The sequence below is a fragment of the Hippoglossus stenolepis genome, chromosome 8 (genome assembly GCF_022539355.2).
Source record: "Hippoglossus stenolepis isolate QCI-W04-F060 chromosome 8, HSTE1.2, whole genome shotgun sequence".
NCBI classification, from domain to species: domain Eukaryota; kingdom Metazoa; phylum Chordata; class Actinopteri; order Pleuronectiformes; family Pleuronectidae; genus Hippoglossus; species Hippoglossus stenolepis.
Window position 1 is genome coordinate 10,105,432 of NC_061490.1, and position 20,871 is coordinate 10,126,302.

Genomic DNA, 20,871 nt, shown 5'->3' on the forward strand with positions numbered 1-20,871 from the left:
TTAATTTTTGTCTTTTGTTCATTTATGAGATGACATTTTTACAACTGCACAGTTATCTCAATTCTTGTTGTGACAAAGCCTTTTATATTTTATTTTTAGGTGGAAAAGGAATATTTTGATATTCATATGGCAAATTAAAGTGTTCTAACAGTCATCAGTTAGGCCCTTAATGAACATTGCCATTGCAAAACAATTTTTGGGAGCCTTTAGGTGCAAAATAATGTCTCAGAAGATCATTTTTATGACCATTTAGGCATCAATTGTCTGATGTTATTCATTCATGTTCATTGTCCTAAAGGTTTACTTGCATAATTCTGATAAAAGATATGTAAGAGTTGACTATCGTCCATCACCACAGACATGCTTGAATATAAATAGGAATATCAAGAGATTGTGCAGAGGAGAAAACAACAAAGTAATATATTTAAAGTGTATAAGAAACTGTTGGAATTGAAGTCGTGCTCCCACAAACATTTTATCATAAGAATAATCTACACTTAAATGGCTCTCAGGCTGGAATACAAAGACCTTCTACTCACAGTTCTGCTACCATTTGCCTCAACTCTATTATAATGTTTTGTTGTATTATAATCTGACATGTTCAGGGTGAACCCTGTGTCAGTTGGGATTGGCTCCAGCTCCAATACGCCCCTGGGATAAGCAATATAGATAATAGATGGATGGATGTATTATAATAATCTTTTCTATTGAGTTTTTTTTTTTCTCTTGCCACACAGGGATTCACAATGTTGTTGTTTTTTTTATGTCTCCCTGTTGTCTTCGCCACTGATCCGGCCTGAAGACTGTTTTCAACATTTGATTGTGATGTTTTGTCGGCCTCATTGTTTGTCTGTGTTTTTTCAGTCGTCGTGGGCCTCCAGCACCCTGGGGTTCTGGTTCACGGAGTTGCTTGAGCGGAACCGGCAGTTCCAGTCGTGGATCTTTGAAGGGCGGCCCAATTGCTTCTGGATGACAGGCTTCTTCAACCCGCAGGGCTTTCTGACAGCCATGAAACAGGTACTCCACACACAGCACCGGGCTGTACCGAGCTACTTATCAACCTCCGCTGAGGGGACCAGATGGCACACAGAGGGAGAGACAAGCACACGGACACATGCACACACAGAAAGGAAGCGAACACACAAACACACAAAGTTGCGAGCGAACACACATTTATTTGTTTTCTAATGTGTTGGGGCGGATTCTACAGTGAGGTGTAATTTAAATGTTGACCCTCTCAGGTCAGGCTCTTGTTGGCAGGGCTCATTACTCAATATCATAAATACATAACATTTACAACATGTGAAAGGTGCGTGCATTATAATTCATCTGCAGTTGTTCACGTTGATGATACTTAAGGGGGTATTATTACATATGCAAATGATTGTTGAAGGGAGTGATCTAATTGTCCCCTTACCGATGTTTAAATCGAATGAAGACGTACAACGCAACTCAGACTCAACTCGTTCCTTAATCCAACCTGAGAAAAACTGAAATTGAAGAGGGAAATTGAGTGACAGCTCGCCTTCAAAGAAAATATTTTGTGCTGTGAGCCGCATTGGCTCAATTAAAAAAAGTATCCCGTGTTGTTATTATGTACAATAAGTACGAATGAACTAAAGTAATTAAAACATTTGTGGATGCACTGTTTTTAAGGCCAACAATTCTACATATATTACAATTTATGTAGAAGCATGAAGAGAAAATTGTTGAGCTTTGCTGCCAGGTTTGCACATCTGATTACCCTCCAGTTGTTATTTACTCCACGCAGGAGGAAAATCCCAGTGGCCCAGAGTGAGAAAATATTGTGGATGCAGAATATATTTACTGAGCTGGGATTTGTTGGACATCTGTGTTAGTTCCCAAATAAAGCCGTCATATCCTCTCACTAAACCTGTAAACAGACATCGCAGCAGTTGTTCAGTAGAAGGTTTTTGTCCTTGTTGTTTTTTCTTTTTCCAAATGAAGATCAAATGACGGAAGGGACACAAACTCACATTTAATTGATTTGCACTCTGCTCTTGCTCTTTGCTCATTTCGAGTTATATTGGATGGGTTTTATTTCTTTCTGCTGGTGCTGCATCTCCTCCCTGATGGAGTGCACTCCTCTACCTAGTGTTTTTTTTTTTATTGTACCTGTATTACAGTCCTATTATCCAGATTGATCTGTGGCTTAATACACTTCCCAAATGTTTGCGTTGTCCGTCACATGTACTGTCGTCTCACACCACCCACATCACTGTCTTCACGAGGCCAATTTGTCCCCGCTCTCGTAGGAAATCACGCGGGCACACAAGGGCTGGGCCCTGGACCGCATGGTGCTGAGCAACGAGGTGACCAAGTCGATGAAAGACGACATCAACCAACCTCCCGTAGAGGGAGTGTACGTCTACGGCCTTTACCTGGAGGGAGCCGGCTGGGACCGCCGCAACTGCAAACTCATCGACTCCAAACTCAAAGTGCTCTTTGAGATGATGCCTGTGATAAGGATTTATGCCGAGAACAACGGTGAGAGTTGTTATTAGAGAACCTAACATTTGGAAAATGTGTGTGCAGTAGAAGACCCTGACGACCATGTTTTAAGTTTTAAAGATGTAAATGATCCACTTGCACTAGACTCTAAAGCCTCGTTGGCCACAGCTCAGCCACTGCCTCGGCTGGAGAAATATGCAATGAGAATAAGTAATGCATACATTTACATTCAGACAGACTGCGTATATGAGCGCCAACATTATAAAGAATATAGCCACTACCATTAAACCAAGCTTAATGCATTACTGTGAAATGCTAGTGCTAAATATGTTAGCGCTAGCAGTAATCCAACTAGTGCTAGCAACGTTTGCTGAACATTTTACAATATATGTAACAGCTAGTTATGATGATAGCTAATGTTATCATGTGTCTGTTATAAAAACACGTGTAACATCATGAACGCTAGTTACTTACGCAGTGAGAAGAAGTAAAGCTGGTTCCTTGTTGCAGCCGTACGACTCAGGAAGGTCAGATACACGTGATCAGCCAATCGCAAATCAATCTCGGCTATAAATCATTACTCCATTTGTACAGTAACAAATATCTAATTAGAATCAAACCTACTGGACACTTGAACAAATCTCTCACTAAAATTTATTTGATGAGTGTTTTGACTTTTTAGTTTGGTTGATGTCCCTTCCACTAATACGGAGGAGGCAGAGTTTTTGACCTATACAGCAACCCTCCACCAGAGGGAGATTGAGCCTCTTTGGCTTCACTTTTGAGGAACCCTCATGTCGTCCATCTTTATAATATACAGACTCTGAAGCCAACTAGTTACAGCAACATTTGCTGAACAATTCATAATAATGGTAACAATTAGTTAGCTAGTTAGCTAGTTACTCAAGCTGGTGACTTAAGAAAACAGACGTGTAATATTAAGTACATGTCAAAATACATCTGCAGTGAGAAGAAGCCGGTTCTAAGTCAAGTTGGAGCCCCGACTAACTTTTTACATTGGTTGCACCAGCACATAATTTAGGTGCACGCAAAACTTTTCACTTTTCCTTTTGGCACCGCAACAATACACCTATTATACATTTTCTTGACAGTTCCCATATATATTGGTCATTTCTTAACTAGGGCTGGGTATCACCACTGATCTGCCAAATCGATACAAATTCGATTTCAGATTTGTTTCAATATCGATTCAGTTAAGGATATTTCATTGTACAATACCAAACGGTCCCGGATATGAAAGAAATTCTCAGAGAACTAAAGCTGTAAACTGAACAAGGAAACCTCTAAATTGGTGCATTCTTAAAAATACTGTATTAAGGCAGGCGTGTCACAATAACTAATTTTGTTGGACGATATTTTGTCCCAGAAATTATTGTGATTTGTTATGATCCTGAAGCAGCGCCACTAAATTTAAGGATTAAAAAAGGGCCAACACTGCCACAGGAATTCGCATGACTTTACTCTCCGGTCAGGAACCCATTACTCCATATATCTTGACTTAGAAAGTAGTTGTTTGCTTCTACAGTCATATTTATAATCCTGTGTATATAACATTTAATCCTGTCTCTGTCAGTAAAGCCTCTGCACGCCCACACAGGTATTTTTAATCTCTCGGCCAGATCAGACCTGGTCAGGGTGAAAGTAGCTGACCTGTGGTGGAAATTTATGGTGTCACAAAAAGTTCAGATAAAAATGATGACTGGTATAAAGTAATCCCGCCCAAACGGGTGCTACAATATTAACAGGAGATTGAAGCTGTCAGTCAAAACCTGATCTGTCCACACCCACATGGTCCTGAGGGGCGGTCTAATCGGACATCCCCTGCGTGGGCGGATGATGGGCGTGTTAAAGCTTAGGGATATCCGATCTTTGGAGTCTCTCCTCTCTCCTCCTTAACGTTTGCATCCCACGCAGTCACTCAGGATGGATGGATGCAACATTTAAATGTCAAGCAGACTGAGAGCCATTTATTTATTCTGGGGATAGATTACCAGCAGTGTGTGGCACAGTGTTTGGATAAGAGTGGGATATATTCAGGCAGGCGGCAGAGAGTCGGCGCGGGGGCCCCGTGGACACCTACAAGCAAAGCTGCCTGGGAAATGAATTAATGATACGTGTAAAGCCGCTCACATCGTGTCCCCTCCCAGTGTTTCCCCCAGGAAAGCTGCCTGCTGTGTGTGTGTGAGTGTCAGTGGTTGCAAGAGCATCCGAGTGTGAGCGACGCAGTTATGAGTGAGAATCTTGAAAACCCCACCATGTAATTGAGACTTCTCTCAGAGAGATTATTTTCATCCCTGCGCATATCATCTCTGAAGAGGTGTACAACAAGGGCTGCTGTCGGATTGTTGGTGTTTGTGCCTGACGGGGGGGGGGGGATGTTGAGAAACACTCCAGCGTGTTGTGAGTGACAGGCTAACAGCTAATACTCCAGCAATCTGATGAGAACAATCAGGTGGTGCTGAGGGAGCACTCAACGATCCAGAAATGATTTTTATAACAATCGTCCTGATCTAAGCCTCAAATTTGATCCCAGGTGTTGTATAGACTGTTTATAGCGATAGATGTCATGATAGCTCCCGGAAACGTGAAGCCAAAACATTTCAAATGCTCCGTGGTGGCTGTCTGCAGTAAAGGTCATCGATCCCACCTCCTCCTTGTTAACGGATGGGACTGAACTAGATTTTTCTACATCTTATGTAGTTCTTAAGTGCTAGTTTTTCAGGGTAAGTCTGCTTTTAATTTGTAAAATGTTTGGTATAAAAACATATCATGATTGACAGCTGAGACTGACTGGCCATTGGTTGAGTGTTAGTATCAACTCTGCGGCTCCACACCACGATGGGTTCAGCCTGAACTGGAGAATAAAATGTTGTTCCTTTTGTCATGCTACACCGATGACTCGCAGCCGCCGTCGCCGCCGCAGAGCTCTGGTCGCCTGTTTATTCAAAGCGTATTAATTTTGAACGTACCACTTGTACAAATGGCACCAAATTGGACACTGCACTTCCCCGGGCCCTTGAATAATGTGTGACGCTACTGTAAATAAGCTAAGGTAAAAGATATCCCCGTAGGAGTAATTCATTTTAACACAACCTTCAAATCAATACCTATACATCTTAAATAAGTAGAAAATAAAATAAGATCACATGAGCAACTTCTATGGTGGTAAGAGTTTAAGTGTTAACACTGAGTGGAAGCTGGAAGGTCCGGGTGCTGTGGACCCTGATGGATAAAATAAGTGATGAGATGATGGCGGATGGTTTTGGCAGCTGCTGGTCACTTTTTAACAAAGACGTTGCTATTTGTATTCTCCTGTGTTGCAGCTGTGAAGGACCCCAGCCTGTACTCATGTCCGATCTACAAGAAGCCAGTCAGAACTGATAGAAACTACATTGCAGCTGTGGATCTGAAGACTCCGGTCTCCCCTGACCACTGGGTCCTCCGGGGCGTGGCACTGCTCTGTGACATCAAATGAATACGCTGACCCACTAGTTCGCCGCTATTTATTTTCTTCCACCAGTTGTGGAATGATTGGCGTTCAAATGTCAGTTGAATGGGACATGGTTAATATGAGCCCTCCTTTTTGCTTTAACCTGGTTTATAAAGTGCCTGAATAACATGTTCCTCTGCAACAAATGTCAGTTGAGTTTAGTTCAAGTTTTTTTATATCAGCACCTTGTATTTTCAATAAAAAGGTCCCAACTCAAATGGGCAAATTCAAACACGTGTCAGTGTCATTTGTTTTGCTTGAGGTCAAAGACACAAACAGCTGGGGTGTGACAACTTAAAGTCTGTGGAGGGATTTTCCTTTTTCTGTGCAGCAGCGTGTTCTTTCAGTTTGAGAGCAGGACTTATTGATTTCACATTAAGATTTTGTAATGTTTTCACTCAAGACCCTGCGCATGCACTCAAATAGCCCCTGCTTGTGCTCAAACTGTGCGTTTGCACTCAGATATTTTGTTGCTTGGACAGATTTCCTGCTTCAAGCTTTTCTCCTCATGCTGCTTCTGTCTGCATGAAACGTCTGCTCTCAGATTTGAAAGAGTAACATGAGCAATTGTCATTCCCCAAGTTTGAAGTTGTCTCCCACAGCATCCCAGTATATCTCCCTCTACTCGCGTCACCCATTCCAACAGCACATCCATGAATGGCTAGAATTGCTGTCACTCTCTATGTTACATGTACGTGTTCGCATCCTATTGGATAGTTAAGCCTAAAGTATGCATTCCTAAATCCCATTGTGTCCTTACGTCTTGCCACTGGTGAAATACGCAAAATAGTTGAATTTGCTCTCTGTCTGGAGCATCTGAGTTAGATATGAAAGTCCCTAAGTGGAGACACTACAATGTACTGTTGGTTGGCCCTTTATCAATAACCTGACCTTTGGTACTGCAAAGAGAGAGAAGGGAGTATCTGTGGAATTAGACAGGTCCCACTCTCTCAATGGTGTATATGGTGTATACATTATGGTGTATACATAATGGTGTATACATAATATATTGTGGCATATACAGTAATGTGTGAGGATGGTAAAAAATTCCTCAACAGTTACTTTAACTAGGTTCATTCACTTCCGCCCGCCACAGTTTGTTATTACACCGGTTTGCTTGAATAAAAACCAGTGAGACCTTCACAGAGCAGGAAACCAACAGTTTGTTGTTAACGTACCAACATTGGGTTTCTAGCAACTAATACAGCAAAACAGATGCTGCCCTGTTTCTTTTTTCAACCTGCATTTTATGTGAACAGCAAAAGTTAACACAGCAAGAGCGGGATCATTTCATTTGTCAATACTACAACATGGCCGTCTATTGTTTGGGGGACATTTGACGGACTAGTTGCAGATGTTTGAGCACAAGCAGCGTAAATCCATGCACAAGAAAACTGAACGTGAAATAAGTCCTGCTCTCAAACTGAAAGACCTCAACCTGGGAGAAGAAATAAATACTAAAACCCAAGTTGTATAACTTGCATAATTTATTTTTAGATGAGGAAGATGACCGAAACAGGCCGTCTGGATCGCAGCCTCACAGGTTTATTATTAACCCAACACGTGGGGACATTTCCATCCTCCTCAATCAGTGGCGGAGTCCTGTCATGTTAATGTGCTGTGAAATGACAACACTCCATAGAGCTGAAATACATAGAAACTTTAATTAGGGTTTTTACAAAAAAAAAACAACGGCATCATCAAAACACCAAAACACTTTTTTTGTAATATTTCCTTTTCTTACAAAAACCACCGCTCACACACTTTAGAGTTACCCTGTGCACGGATCCGGCTCGGGTTTAACTAAATGAAAGACACTGAAATCTTCTTCATCCCTCTGTTACTGTGTCTTTACTCCAACCTGCATCTTACACCCTCAGATCTGATCCACTCGTCTGAACAGCAACAAACTGCAGATGTTGGGTTTTCAGAAGCCGCTGATGATTCTGACCTCTGCCAATAAGACGTCTTCTATTTTCAGTTGCCCTACATGAATATCACAATATATTCATAGATCCTTTTTTTTCAGAGTGTGTTTTTATATGGTCCTTGACCACCTGTAAAATACATCCAAGACTTCGTGCTTCTGAAAAGGTTGATGGAGTTATGTACACATAGTGTCTCATTGATGGCTGTTGGTTTTCTCTTTGACGAAGGTGCACTTTTCCCTTCTATTGTTTCTCCTTTGCTGTGATTTTAACAGGAGATCTCCCATGTATCTCCTGGTAAAGTTTCGGTTACTTTGGGGGAACACGGACGTCTTCGAGAGGCCTTAATGTGAACATTGTTGCCGTGCACTTTGTTTCTCTTCGTCAGAGTTTACATCATTTCGTACCACGTCCTGTAAAATGACCAGAAGCTGGATTGTTTTTGATGCACCAGGCTGAAAAAAAACCCATTTCAGACTCTCGACTGGTCTTTGTTTGGATCCAACATTCAATTGACACAATACTTCCAGGGGGTTGATGCCGACCTGCTGCACGTGCTACACTTACAGTTACATAAGTGACAAATGTATACTACAGCTGTGCCATTGCTAACTTGTAAAACAACGTTAAAATCAGTTCTTTTCCCTCCTTGTAGCGTCCATCGGATTCCTCTGCACCTCACACACACGTCGTTTCTGTCAAAGCAGCATCGAGAAGATCAAACCTGAACTTCTGTGCTCTGCGTCAGTGTAAATTCCACATTTCCTTTAACCGTCTCATGCCGTTACATTCCCCTGCGACAGTGAGCGGGTCATCTCTGTGTGCACGAAGTAGGTCTTGAGCTCCCCTTTGCCCTTGACGTTGATGATGCCTCTACAAGAGCACATGTAGCCGAGGGTCAGGAGGATTCGACTCGTCTCTTCAGTCACCTGCAGGGAGAAGCAGACGGGTTACGTCCATTTCGCTTATTTTACACGACTGGATTAACTTGACCTGCGGGCGAAAACACTCAGCGCTCCACAGCAACACAATTCCACGAGCTGAGGAAAAATCTGCTGAGCATTAGCCAAGTTACTTGTATTCTTGGCATGATGCTCCGCAGCACCAGACTCTGTGTTGTATTTTATCACACACAATCTGGATTTTTAACCAGATTGCAACTTCATGTGAAAAAATAAAGCTGCAATCACATGTACTGAAACTGTATTTTTTAAATCTTAACATGAAGAGATAAAGAGCAGATAAATACAAAACACTACAATAAAATGTCCTGTGGGCCTAAAGTAAAGGATTGTGGGTGAAATGACTCATTTCTCATTGTTGCCTCTGCTTATCTGGGAACATCAACCTTGGAGTGTGTGCGACAGCTCTGCAGTGATGCTGCACCGCTCAGCAGATGTCTCTGTCAAATGTGTGCAGGCAGTCAAGTGTAATACAACAATCCACGGCCTGAATGACAGGCAGGTGAAAACACTTTCTTATCAGCAGTTTGTCAATCGAAGCGACCACAGGACGCGGAGATGGTTTGATGTCCTTACCGCCGTTGACAGCGTGAAAAGAAGAAGCGATGTATCGTTTGAACATCTGTGCGGATATTTGAAATGTCTACATTTGAAAATGGAACACAGTGTGATGTTTGGGCATCAAACTGGTTCCTTGTTCACAGAGAAGAGTCGTGGCTGGAGGGATCCTACATTTGTTGACAAATTTCATGAACTGAAACCTAAAATGTAAATATTCATAATTTTACAGGCAACAGAGCTTTTGTTTGTTTCGCCTTATTTTCCTGCTTTGAGGCATCTGCTGTAAAATATTCCTGAAAACAGCTGGAAACTGTAATTTTCAGCAAATGTTGCTCCGACAGTCATTTTGAGAATAAGTTTCACCTGAGGTTTGTTTAACCCTTTGTGAGCGTGTGAGGATTCACAGCAGCTGGATTTCACTCATATTAAAGTACTAGACACACACAGACACACACAGACACCCAGTGCAACAGAGGAAGAAGACATCATGCTCTGGCTACACTGAGCTGTACCTGAAAAGTGGGATCATGGGATACGGTGGTAATTACCTGTATTTTCCCCAGGACCCCCGTGCTGTCCATTCTGCTGGCTACATTCACTGCGTTCCCCCAAATATCATACTGAGGTTTCTGGGCTCCAATGACTCCAGCGATCACCGGGCCGTGGTTAATACCTGAGAAATACACAAAACAATCAGCTTCCTGTGTGTCTGCGTGTGTCATATTAGACACGTTTACATGGAAACTGATAATAAGCTGATGAAGACAATAGTCATGTAAACATAATCAATAATCACATTAAGACATGTGGAGTATCCGACCTCAGTCACATTGTAACTTTGTAATTACAAATCACATTGTAACATTGTAACATTTTGTGACATCGACGTTACAAACCACTTGACACCACATACCCTGGGTTTAAAGGGTGAGACATAATGTTGAGATGAGTCCTAATCACACTCTGCTCTGTAACATTTAAACAGGAATATGATGGAATATTCTATTAGCAACTCATGTAAACATGATCTAAATAATGAATAAGGTCAATAATCAGAATATAAGTGTCCATGTAAATGCGTCCTTTCATTGCTGAGAAGGCGCCAATGGATGGATCCTTCCCGGCCCAACACGTCCCAGGATTCAATGCACTTTGGTGACAAACTGTCTTTCAGAGCGGTAATGGCACCGACAACCAACAAGACGTCCAATGGTTGAGTATCAAGCTTCAACTCCACCGAACAGCTAACGCTACATGTTAAAAAGTAACAATGGGTCTTAAACCTTTCACGTTAGGTCCAACTTCAGCTCTAATGCTATGCAACAACAACAAGGGCGGGATGAGCTGGAGATGCCGGTCACATAAAAGCCTCTGAGACCAGACCGTCTCATTCTGTTCTACGTGGCCCACAAAGGATGCGGTCTTTGTGGGCCAGGTAGACCACGTCCTTCGAGCCCCCTGAGACACTGACTCAGTTACTACACTTTGTCAACCTTGATTTTATGTGTAAAGTAATTTTAATTTACTATTATTTTTTACATACTTAGGATTTATGAAACATGGCCTTGCTACTGCACACACACACATTTTTAAATGATAGATCATAAAAGAATTTGTGATTCCGTTTCCATTTCTGATGTCACATGTGAACAATGTTGTTAGAGGATTAAAATCCATTTTTGATATATCTGTTAAATTATTGAGTGCAGCTCCAAAAGGCCGTCTGCCAGAGACTCGCTGCTTTCAGAACAAACAAAGCTTTTCACAAGATTTCATCAGAAGATGAGATGAAGTGGAGGCTAAATGCGGCTGAACTTTATTCCCCTACATGCTCAGGAGACCGGAGCTTCTCACAGCACTGAGATGACATCCGGCCTTTTCACTCCGGCTTCTGAGTCAATTTCAAGCAATCTGGAAATCGCAGCCTGTATAAATGCACAGGCAACACACACACACGCACACATAGTCACTGGTTTTGTCCTGTCCCAGTAGGTGGGGACTTGTATTCCTCTCTGATGGAGCGATTTAGGTCCGTCTGGAATCAGCGGGGATGTACAGTCACACACGCGCTCACTGCTGAGTTAATGGGCCGTCCCTCTGTGTGACCCCTGCAGACAGGTTTGACGGTAACTACTCTTGTTGCACACATGGAGCTGGGAGCTGTTCTCCGCTTCACCTCTACCTCCACTCTTCAGTCAGTCCCTCTCTCTGCCGTTACGTTGCCATGACTATACCTACGTCTTGCTGACATTTTATGAGAGTTTTATTTTCCTGTTATTTAGACACCTCTCACCCTCTGTGTCTGTCAAGATAAGGAAATCACTCCCACAACATATTGCTGTTCTATTAAAAGAAAATGATTGTATGCATACAAAGACTGCACTTACTATAATCTGGATTGACATAATACAGTGAACTCTGTGCTATTTAGTCAGACTTAGGCTGCGTGATTTTCAACAGAACAATATCATGATCCCTCGCTGCAGCTCTGACATTTCATCATATTTATCTGCTGCATTTTGATGTCTGACAGAAGAGGAAAAAAGTCCATCATCACTTTGTGATCCATTACATTGACAAACCTACAGGTAAAACTAGAAATACCCTCAGTAGAGCACAAACCTCCACCAGGGCCCGACACTTACCTTTTAAAAATCACATTTAAATGTTCTAGATCCAGATGTTTATTTGATCTGCACTACATTTCACACACTAATAAATCACTCCCCTAAATATGTCTGATTTTTTATAATCAAGATTCATGAATTATTCTCTAAGAAATCAACAGAAATTTTGGAAAACACAACATCACACAAATGTAGAATTTTTTTTCCCAGATCCATCGCCTGATCCGGACCAGCAACAAAATGTAATAGGTTCATCCCTGACACATACAGCATTCTTCCACTATTTTTCGTGGTAATCAAGGGAGTGTGTGGATGACTGTGAATTCATAGAGCGGTTACTTTCAGAAAAAATGACGTGAATGATGGGGGTAAAAAGTTAAGTAGTCACAACACTTCTTCCAACATTTCATGTGAAACTCACCAACTCTGAGTCTGAAGTCGTTGAAGGAGTGTCTGTTGATAACGTCCAGTTTCCCCACCAACGCAAACGCAAACTCTACCATGGTCCCAATGTGCATGTACTGCCTGTCGTGCTCCTGAGAGAGACACATTCATTTCTAATACATGTTTTCGTTTGTGGCAGTGAAACAAAAAAATGAGAACTGAACAATTAGAGCTGATGAGTATATAAACAAACGTGTGTGTGTGTTTGTGTGTGTGTGATGAGCGTACCTGTGACGTGTACTCAGGCCCAGGTGATGCATTGAGGCCAGTAGCAGCCATGTAAGTGCTGCCGATGGTCTTGATCTTTTCCACACCGCTGAATTTAGGTTTGGACAGCAGCTACACACACAAACACAGACACACACACAATACACACAACAGCTAAAACAAATGAGAGCATTTATGGCTGAAGTGAAAACTCATCCTGTCGTTTTCAAAAGCTACATGAACATCTGTAAGAACTAATGTGTGAATTTGTCTCAAAATATTCAGATCCTTTTAAAATATGTATCTTCCACATGACATGTACAGTACAATTATAAAAGCATTGAATCCCACTGGAGAAGACATGCAGTGGTAATTCTAGATATTTACCTCGTCAAAATCAGCAATGATTTCATTGAGGAGCCGGAGGCACTCTAATCCTTCTTTGTTGACGTCAGACTCTGTGTAGAACTCTTTAAAGTCTGGGATGGAGGCGAACATGACACACACCAGGTCGTAGGACTGGTGGTACAGATCCTGTGTGACAGAACGCATGAGGGTAAATACATAGTTGAGACTGGACAGTGGCGAAACGAGAAATGTAATAAAACGTCATAAAAATTTTATTAAACTGAAACCGATAAAGCCCCGTGTTTGAAATACAGACGACACGATTCTTACGTTAGATTTGGATTGTGCGAGTTTTCTATGTATTTAGGTTTAGAACATATTTGAAGCACACTTCAGTAAACACATCAGTCGTCAGTGGGACCACAGAGGCAGAAAACACACAAGCGATAAACCAGATCCTGTTCAAGCGACGGGGTAAAGTCATTTCCTGAAATGCTGCAGCAGAAGCTTTTTAAACCAACTTGACCTCCAGGCCTTTTAAACTGAGATGTGAAACTTTACTTTTCACAGTTCAAACTGTGAAACACTCAGGGGATGTAACAAGACTCAGAATGATGAATGAGACGGTCTCAGAGCCGAGCCAGCAAATTCCCCAACACTGTCTCCCTATGCTTCTAAGATTATAGGTAATTAATCACACTGACACTACATCACATGTGATCGCTCCATTATAAAGAGTGTGACATTTTAACACTGAAATGAATACCTGAAGTTCATCAATACAAATTCTCAAATCGCCACTGAATTAATTTATGGTACTTTTCAATCAGCAGAAAACACTTTGTGCTTTTAAGCTCATTTTTCATTCTGGCTTTGGATTCTTAACGCTCACATTACTTATTACCTCCACCAAGAAGGTTATGTTTTCAGGTTTGTTACAACCAGATTGGATTACGATTAAACTTTAAAATTATTAATTTTGATGCAGAATCAGGGGCAGGTCCAGGACGTGTTTTTGGACATTTCTCTGATTTCTCTGGGAATAATTCATGGACCTTCATTAGAAAAAAACATCTGTGGTGGTGGTATGCACTCTACTGAGTGATATTCTAGTTTAAATTTTAGACCTACACACACACACTGCATGTATATTGACTATACCTGGTGAAGTGGATTAATAATCGACATGATTTGCAGCACAGACATAAATTATGTACAAACACTGTTTCAGATCTATTGTATTGACTTGGAATATAGATTATGTTTGAGATAAGCTGCTTTTGCAGAGCCTCGTCACAGCTAATGGATCTTGGCATATTGCCACTGGTACCAAGAGACCTCTATGAAACCACAACACATCAGCTGCTACAAACTACATGATCTTACTGTGTCTATCAAGAAAATGAAATGCATAACTACCTCATTCTTCCAGTTGCGTGCCAGGAAGTGCTCTGCCACGTGTGCCGGCAGCACGTTTTCCAGCAAAACCCGGTTGAGGTTCTCCATGGTTTCAATCTCCTCGCACTCTTTCTTGAACTTGTTCTTCCACAGAAAGTCTAACCTACAGTAATATTCATTCTGTTACAAGAGGACACAGAGGTGAAGAGACTGAAGGCACAGCTGTACAGCTTGCTTCAAGCAAGTCACAGAGAAAAATAGAAAACAGCCACAAGTATGGAAACGTAAAGACAGAGAGAGGAAAGCAAATTAAGCATCGACAGGGATGGGCAGCATTTATTTTTTATGTGGGGGAAAAAATAAACTTCCATCAAAAAAGTGAGTTCTGTTGTCAGCGTTAAATCACATATAATAAAGCTATTAAAAGCATGATCATCTTTGGGAGGACACAGTCAAAAATAAAGAATTATTGCAGGAGAGGTGAGACTATGTCGTGAAATTATTATGGTTTGATGAGCAATGTGACATTTCATTTTCTTCGCTTTGTGTGAAGCTGTCACGCTGCTCCATGATAAATACAATTGAAGCTTGTTCCTGAGCTGCACATGGACTGATTTGAAAATGAAGATGCATGTTTACAAGATCATCTGAGTTAAGTGATCAGAGAAGGGGATAGGATTTGATATTAGAAATGTAATGACTTCTTACACTCAGAGGTGGGACAGAGACAAAGTGTGTAAACACATCAGAGCAGCATGTGAGACTAAACAGAAATTGAAAAATGGCATCTATTATTTTCGCCGCACAGACAGTTGCACCTGGCATCTTTTCATTGAGCCGGGCATGTCAGTAATTTGTCTTCGGCAAATACGTTTATCAGGCCTTCAAGCTCAATCTGCTTAATATTCCTGTCCAGATTTAAGGCTGTATAATCAACATCCAGCAGCATTTGTTGCAAGAAGCTTTTAATCACATTTTCCAGGTTTTGTGAGGCAGCAGGTCGCGAGCATTCGCAGAAACAGAAGCTGCCGAAGGGAATTTATAGCACGTAAACAGCAGTGGGAAAGAACCCTTTTTATATCACACTAAATAATGCATAGAGTGCATATGCTCTGCGTCCCTGTGATGTCACCACATGCGAAATGCACATTTATTATTATTTATCTGCAGCTCACACCTGTTTGTCCGCTCATGCTTTTTGTGGAAGCGGTTCAGTCCCCGCAGTGAAAAAGAGAAACATGACACGGTCGGGCTGCAATGCAGCCAACAGCAGAGTCCAGGGGATCAGCTGCAGCCCATTTAATGAAGAGCTATGATGTAATAACCATCCTGTGTTCAGGTCTACTGTAAATCACACAAATGAAATCATACAGTGCATGTATGGCATGGCCTACATCTGCATTATTGACTATATATTATCATTGAATATATACACTATATGGACAAAAGTATTGGGACGCACAATCATTGAATTCAGGTGTTTCATTCAGTCCCATTGCCATTGGTTGGACTAGGCTCCTTAGTTCCAGTGAAGGGAAATCTTAATGCTTCAGCTTACCAAGATATTCTGGACAATTCTATGCTTCCAACTTCGTGGGAACAGCTTGGTTAAGACCCTTTTCTGTTCCAGCATGACTCTGCCCCAGTGCACAAAGCAGGGTCCATAAAGACCTGGTTGGCCGAGTCTGGTGTGGAAGAACTTGACTGGCCCGCACAGAGCCCCGACCTCAACCCCATCGAGCACCTTTGGGATGAACTAGAACAGGAGATTGCGAGCCAGGTCCTCTCATCCAACATCAGTGTCTGACCTCACAAATACTCTTCTGGATGAAATTCCCACAGACACACATCTTGTAGAAAGCCTTCCCAGAAGAGTGGAGGCTGTTATAGCTTCAAAGGGGGGGACCAACTCCATATCAATGCCTATGGTTTTAGAATGAGATGTCATAAAGCTCCTGTAGGTGTAATATGTAGGTGTCCCAATACCTTTGTCCATATAGTGTATCTATGTAGTCAATATGTAAAACTCCTTACAAGGGGTAGATTATTTTCATCTTTAAAAACATGCAGTTGCTGGCCAAGGCCGTACTCTAGCTCCCCCCCAATTCTGGAGAACAAGTACAGTGAGTACCCTGCAGAGAGGCATAATCTGAAAATAGCAGGACTAAGGAAAACACAGCTCTCCAGAATGACCAGTCTCTGGTCCCTGCATCTCTTGGCTAGTAAATATCAGCGTCCTCCTGAGTAACAGTGGCCTTGCTGTTGTAAATCTGGCCCTGAGAGGCTGAAGGGAAGCCAAACAAACTGGCCTCATGATGATTCTCTTCCAGTGCGACACAGCAGCCAAAAACATTTACTATCCTATCAGCTGTGCAAAGGTGTTATTCATCTACGAGATAAATGGGAGCTTCTATTTTTCACCAAATAGATAATAGAGGAATACACATCTATATATATATATATAAGCACACACATCTGCATTTAAATTTAATGCAACCTGGAACCTGACCTGGGTGTAATCCACAGTTGATTTGCTTCTGCTGTGGCAAACACAACATTAAACTCAAATGTTTCATGCATGTGTTAAATAAAGCTGCTTTCAGACATGCACTGAACTCCAGACATTCTCCTGAAATTATCCGGAGATGCTGTTTGTGAGAATGCACATGTCAGTCAGTGGCGTCAGAGTTTTTCCCTCTAGGCCTCAGATTTTAAACTCCTGGTGAGCCGCAGCAAAGAATACAAAGATACAACACAGGCCATAGCACAGGTGAAAATAGCCATTGCAAACTGAGAGGTAATCATGAAAAAAGACGAATCAAGAAGAAAGTACAGTGTGTAATAAAACTGAATGTGTTCAATGAAACCAGACTGCAAAGGTCATGTTGGAACTAAGAGCAAGGCTGAGCTGTGATGTGAGAGTGTGTGGCAGAAGACAAGACGATAATGTCATTCAAACTATTATAGTGTGGACTTACCTGTCTGGCAAGTACGAGCAGAGTGATGAAGAAGATAAAGAGGGAGATAGAGCCCATCTTCTTCAGGTCTTTGAGAACGCCTGGTCTTGAAGGGCAGAAAAAAAGAGGAAGTAATGCGGTTTGTGAGCGGAAAAAGAGAGAGAAGACGAAACAAAAAAAAGGATAAAAGTGGGTGAAAAAGTAAGAGATGCGATCATTTAATTAAAAATCCAGATTGCAATCAATAGTCTGTGTCGTGTCACGTGATTGGTCAGCAGACCATTCGATTCCAGGCTGTCACTTGTTTGGCTGTCGCTTCTGCTTTGCTGTGACAAGAGCTTGTGGACGTGCTACACGCCAGCGGTCGAGAATCCCTGCTTCAGCTCCACTACAAACATTTCTTCATGATATGTAAAGATCCAGCTCTTTAAATTCACTAAACTCTCGTCTGTCCAACATCATTTCAGTATCCAGGGCAGAGTTATAGCCGAGCAAGTTACGGCTGTTGTGTGTTTGTATTGAACATGCACGGAAGAGACCATTAAAAGCGTCATATTATATTCACATACTGATTTGGATACCGCACATGCTGCACACACTCAAAGCCCAAACCCTAATGTATTATTAAAACGTTTTTTAAATGCACAGATTGTATCGTTTAAATTTACAAGGAAAAGTTTTTATATTTAAAAGCAGTGGAGTCCAATCATCTACACTTCAAGTTGTGAATATGTGATGAGACTCTTTTCTGCAAGCACATTTTACATATTAATGGACTTTCACTCTTATCTGGGGCAGAGCTGAGCGGACCAGAGAGAAAACAACTTGCATGTTCAACCCTTTCCCTGGTCAATCGTCAAACCAATTCTCGTCACACAACGAATGGCTGAATGACTGAAGACAGACACGAGGTTCGGGGATTGGAGACAGACAGGAAGCGCAATCTGTTTGTCTCTCGAATGAAAACTCTTTAAACTGACAGCACTTATTTTATTATATTATTTTTAAATCCTGAAATAACCAAAGCTTTTAAATTTTCCAATTTTCGAGTTTATATTAAATAATTTCAGCTGCTTTGAACATGAAACTCAATCAATAGAAAGACAGGAAACTGTGCTCCTGTGCTGGAAACCACACAGTTTAGCCTTGAACAGATGATTGATGATGAGCATTGTCTACTGATGCTGAGGACACCATGTTTTCAGGTGTTTAACTCCGAAAAACCTTTTATTTCCGAGAGCAGCTTCCAGCGACTGTATGAATCAGAAAACGTCCTTGTTTTTCAGTAAAACCACAACAAGCGCTGTCATAATGTCCAAGGACTTGTTTCATTATTTGCCGTCAGTGGCGTCGCTCCAGGATTTGTCTGTAGATGATGTCATCACTCATCTCTCCCGGCTGCTCAGATTGAGGACGAGAAGGTTAAGTCTACTTTATTCATTTACTGTATAATAATGCTCACTTTGAAATGGCCTCTTCAGGTCTCTTTTTGAAGGCAGCTGATCTGTTGTACTGATCCTATCAGTGAGTTCAGTCATATACAGACACGTCTCAGTGCATTTCATTATTTAGGAGGTTAGGAGCATACATCACACTAGTTGATGCTAAAATGAATTAAAGTGGACACTATCTAATGTAAACTAACTTTGTATCTGAATCAGAACAGGCACTTTCCAAGTTTGTGTACACGTACAAGCAAGTTTATCTCTTCATTGAGTTTTGCTGTCAAATCAGCTGACGGAATAAAACAACCACATTGGCTACAAAGACCCATTTCAATTACAGCTCTGCTCAGTATGTGGCCTCGCTCGTCTCCACGTGGTGTTTGTGACACATCCATGGTTCAGGAAATCTCCCTTAAAAGGCCTCAAAGAAAATGGGTTTAATTACCTCATTATGCAGTTCATCCTTATTAAGCAGCTAATTCCCCGAGCTGATGGCAACACAGAAGGCTCCAGGAATCAAGTGTGGAATATAAAATGAAGTGAATGCTCTTAAGAGGGGAAACGACTGTGGCATGTGAGGAGTATTTTTATAGTGTGATAATCAAAACTCAGTTGGTGAATATACTAAACATGACTTCTTTACTATTTCTCACTAATCGAAATAGGTTTTTCTTTTAGTCGCTTTAGTATTCACTTATTACGAACTGTTGTCTTTGTCTCTTAACTTGATTTTAGCCTCGGTTTGACGTTAAACTATTTTTGAGTCACAAATGTTTTATTGATAAGTGTTTGTGTCTCCTAATCTGATTTTAATGAATTTAAATTTAATTAAGTGTTTATTTATCATATATTGTATCATGTCTTTAGATGTCTATAAAGGTGAAATTAAATATATTTAATCCAGTCAGACAACTCACATTCAAATGTTTATTGCAACAGAAGAACAGGTTAGTGTTTGGCGTCTAGGCTCCGACTTAATCAGGTGTCGCTCCATTAATAATAATAATATCCTCATAATTTGTATTTCAGTCGTTTATCTGTTAAGACTGATGCTGCAGATTGTTTGTTATTCTGACTTTATTGGTTTGTTTCCTACAGTTTGACCAAAATGTTGAATTCACACACTTGGTTTAATACATTTGCCCTATAACTGAAAAACTGTCTTAAAATATGAATGTTCCTCACTATATTTTTCAATAAATTTGCAATAATATGACCCCCCCACATTCTAAATAACAACTTCCAATGCTACACCATGTTCAGACCACAGAGACATTTCTACTAACAGTCAGAATGTTACATCTAAATCATCAGGACTTGGCTGTAACTCCCACACTTAAAGGTGGAGAGATCCTTGAGACTATATGACCTGACAGACTGCAACTTACTCACATTTGAGTCAATCGTCTCAGCCACACAAACCTCATCATCACTCAGTACAGACTCTGACGTGACATTTACATTTTCACTGACCTTACATAACACAAACGCTCGCCACTCTTCCACCAAAGCTGCAGGGAGCCCACCCGAGTTAATGTGATGTGATCAGACCTCACTGCTGAGAGGAGGTCAGACCAGTTGTGTTGCTCCGATCACGAATGGTTTGCTTCTTTGGTTTAATCAGTGTAATCAGGTGTTACTAAATGTTGTCACAATTTGTTGTCATTGCAACAAATTGAATGTGTTGGTGAAAGTGAGCGGACAGGGAAAGTATGTGAGGAGCAAACAACAGTGAGGAGATGAGACAAGATCATTTAGTTCTGTGAAGTTTTGCTCTGAGAGGCTGGACATGCTCTGTTTTCTCCCAAAACCATCCAGAGTATTTTAATGAGTATTAATCAACTGTTAACTTTTAAGTTTCTTTAGGCGTTATTTCGTTACTTGTCTTTTTTTTCTCAAATGGTAAGAAAGAATCAACACTGATTTAATTAGTTGGCACGACTTCTAATAAGCAATACTTTTTCTGATATACTAAATGGGTGTAGCTATGTTTAGGGATAGGTTGAAATAA

At 41.2% G+C, this 20,871-nt stretch overlaps 2 protein-coding genes across 5 annotated transcripts in view; one reads left to right on the forward strand and one right to left on the reverse strand.

Moving 5' to 3' along the window:
* The window catches only part of dnah5 (dynein, axonemal, heavy chain 5), an 83,603-nt gene extending 77,441 nt beyond the window's left edge, over positions 1-6,162 (forward strand). For all 3 annotated transcript variants that reach the window (XM_047340716.1, XM_047340717.1, XM_035162482.2), the window contains 3 exons: positions 865-1,017; positions 2,277-2,508; positions 5,817-6,162. In XM_047340716.1, coding sequence (XP_047196672.1) covers positions 865-1,017; positions 2,277-2,508; positions 5,817-5,968 — 537 coding nt within the window. In that variant the 3' untranslated portion in view covers positions 5,969-6,162. The remainder of the gene's footprint in view (positions 1-864; positions 1,018-2,276; positions 2,509-5,816) is intronic.
* A 1,466-nt stretch (positions 6,163-7,628) lies between these two features.
* adcy2a (adenylate cyclase 2a) overlaps positions 7,629-20,871 on the reverse strand; it is a 55,481-nt gene continuing 42,238 nt past the window's right edge. The window contains exons 19-25 of one of the 2 annotated variants that reach the window (XM_035164743.2): positions 17,437-17,521; positions 14,480-14,638; positions 13,100-13,246; positions 12,734-12,844; positions 12,483-12,597; positions 9,983-10,107; positions 7,629-8,840 (exon numbers count right to left, since the gene is read on the reverse strand). In XM_035164743.2, coding sequence (XP_035020634.1) covers positions 8,688-8,840; positions 9,983-10,107; positions 12,483-12,597; positions 12,734-12,844; positions 13,100-13,246; positions 14,480-14,638; positions 17,437-17,521 — 895 coding nt within the window. In that variant the 3' untranslated portion in view covers positions 7,629-8,687. Of the gene's footprint in view, positions 8,841-9,982; positions 10,108-12,482; positions 12,598-12,733; positions 12,887-13,099; positions 13,247-14,479; positions 14,639-17,436; positions 17,522-20,871 lie in introns of those variants that run through there. The other variant, XM_035164745.2, reaches the window with a different exon arrangement.